This window comes from Diplotaxodon limnothrissa, linkage group LG3, assembly GCF_057381915.1.
Source record: "Diplotaxodon limnothrissa isolate DT_005_m linkage group LG3, D_limnothrissa_male_GT1.1, whole genome shotgun sequence".
In the NCBI taxonomy this organism is placed as follows: domain Eukaryota; kingdom Metazoa; phylum Chordata; class Actinopteri; order Cichliformes; family Cichlidae; genus Diplotaxodon; species Diplotaxodon limnothrissa.
The window spans coordinates 60,481,643-60,484,292 of NC_140598.1; the positions used below are offsets into that span (position 1 = coordinate 60,481,643).

A 2,650-nucleotide genomic window follows, 5' to 3' on the forward strand; every position below is an offset into this window, starting at 1 on the left:
ATGAAGAAACAAGGCAAAATGAAGTAACAATGAAAGAAGTTAAACAAGTAAATGAAGAAAAAAGGCAGAGGAGAGAAAACCCCAACAATCCCCTCTGAGCAAGCACTTGGCGACAGTGGGGAGGAAAAACTGCCTTTAAACGGGCAGAAACCTCCGGCAGAACCAGGCTCAGGAGGGGACAGTCAACTGCCGGGACTGGCTGGGGGGGGGGTTTAACAGAGGTGGAGCAAGACGAGGCTACATCAGGTGAGGAAGCAGTAGCGTCTCTCCTCTGGAACAAGTGGAACCATTTTTTCTTTTTTTTCATGCACTTTTCCACGAGCGCTTTTTTCTCCAGGATGAGATTTCTCAGCTCGTCGATGGTTTCTGCGTTTTTTTTCTTCAAGTTTCTCACATCTTTGTTCCATCTCTTCCAATGCTGCTTGTTGTTCTTCAAGCTTGTCTTTGAGTTGTTTGGATGTTGCCTCCTGTATCAGCTTGTCCTTGTGCATGTCTGCATTTCTCTGTTGGACCTCTTTGTGCTTGTCTTTTAACTGCTTCTTTCTTTTCTTGATTTCTTGATTTTTGTCTTCATGTATTTTGTCTTCTTGTTGTTTTTGTGACTGCATTTGAGTGTGTTCACTCTTCAAGTTATTGAATTCCACCAAACGCCCCTTAACGAGCTCGGAGTTGTTTCTCGCTATCTGATCGATCCTTTTCTGCATCTGTGAGCACCGTTTCTCCAGTTTGTCCCTTTCTTCTTCCACTTTAGTTGCTTTGTCCTCCAGCTGATTACAAAACTCTTGCAGTTTTAGATTTTTAGACTCAAAGTCCTGGACGATGCGTTTTCCTTCTTTCAGTCTTTTTTGTTGTTGCTCTTTCTGTTGAAGAAGGTCTTTATTTTGGCGCAGTGTTTCATCCAGGCTTTCTTTCAGCATGCGGTATTTTTCCTGCATGCTCTTCAGTTTGTGCTGCATGTCTTGTTGCTTTTTGTCCTGCTCTTCCTTCTGTTGGAGGAATTTATTCTTTTCTTCCACAGCTTCATGGAGCTGTCTTTGGAGGAGCAGATTTTTTCGGTCCATGTGTTGGAGATCCCGTTGTATCTTATCAGTCATCGTTTTCTTGTCTTGGAGCTGGTTGGTCATTTCTTTTAGTTCTGCGCGCTTTTGCCTGTTTTCTTTATTGAGGTGCACAATCTGCTCTCGGGCCTGAGCAAACTTGATTCCCCAGCCCTCATTAATAATGTTTATGTCCGGCTGGCGCTGTTGTCTTTCTTCCAGCTCTTTATTTTGGGCTTCCATTCGTCTACACTTGTCCTCCAGTTGATGTTTTTCTTCTTCAATTTGTTGCATTTTTTTCTGGAGAAGGTAGTTTTCCTTCCTACTCTCCTCTAATGCCCTTTGGAAGGATGAGATGCCATTTGGGGAAATTGGCTGGCCACGCCAGGAAGGAGAGGCGGCGTAATCTTTTTGAATTGGTTGTTTTTTTCTTGGAAACATGTTGGAGTTTCTATACGATGACTTTGAAGAGCTTTCCAAATGTTTCTGTGGTGAACGTTTTGTATGCTGCAAACACAGATGCTGCTGAAACGAACTAAATCTTGCTGTTTCTCACCCCTATTTAAGGAAAAACATCAAAGGACTTATGATGTTCTATGACATCATCACTCCAATGAGATTGTCACAAGACGTTTTGGAATGGGGTGTTTTTTTTTAAACTGTTTTCAAACTTAACTTAAAATTTCAGTGTTTCCTAGTTGTGGACTATTGGTTAGTCCAGCCGATAAAGAAATTAATTGTCACAAACATCCCTAATATTACATAACAGACGACAGAAAACAAGACAGTTTTTTTTCTAATAGAGGTATAATAAAAGTTTTTTTAATTATCCTACTTTTTATAAAAGAGAACATTTATTAAAGAGTATGTATTTAATTAAAAAACTCTGTTCATCTAAAGCAGGGGTCAACAACCTTTAAGACCCAAAGAGCCATAATTGGCCTATCTGGGGTTGAAAGGCTCGATAAATGCACGGTGTTTCGCCGGGTACACCGGCTTCCGCGAGTGTGATGCTTATTTTGAGCGATGAAAAAATAACAAAATATAATTTTATTTGTATAATGCAAAATCACAATAATCTTCCAATTTAGAACTACAAGTAAAAAAAAATCGAGAAGAAAAACGAAAGAAAAATAAAGTATCGCTATTTACCGTCAACTAACAGAGTTCTGTCATGTTCTCGTGACAAAGTGCCAAACTGGCCTCAGTCGTGTTTTTCTTTCTTTCATCTTCTCTTCTTTTGTTGTTTTGTTTGAAGCATTTGTTTAATTGTTGTTTTTTATTGTGTGGAAATAATTTTTCTGAAAATATAGATATAGAGAAATGATATTATATATAGTTCTATATAAAATGTGTACAAAGGAGAAAGTATATAAAAGGGTTTTCTCAGTGGGGGATCTATGCATGAATTATTTTTAAAGACGCGGGGAAAAGGACACTGTACCTGTCGATGCACGTTTCCCAAGACTAAACGAGTCATATCGCTCCATGTTTGCTACTTTTGGTTTTTGGTTTTCTCCCGCAGAGTAAGAGCATCGCAGGAGCTCCTGAAGTCAAACGACGCCTCCCAGCACTCATTTATTAAAACGGAGTCGATGCCAAAAGTCTTAAAC

General features: G+C 39.6%; 1 protein-coding gene across 1 annotated transcript; it reads right to left on the reverse strand.

Annotated features, from left to right (window-relative positions):
• Window positions 1-242: 242 nt before the first annotated feature.
• On the reverse strand, window positions 243-1,478 carry LOC146636751 (uncharacterized). Its single transcript, XM_085351032.1, has one exon. It carries the CDS (start codon window positions 1,476-1,478, stop codon window positions 243-245), a length of 1,236 nt encoding a protein of 411 aa, XP_085207158.1.
• Window positions 1,479-2,650: the final 1,172 nt, after the last annotated feature.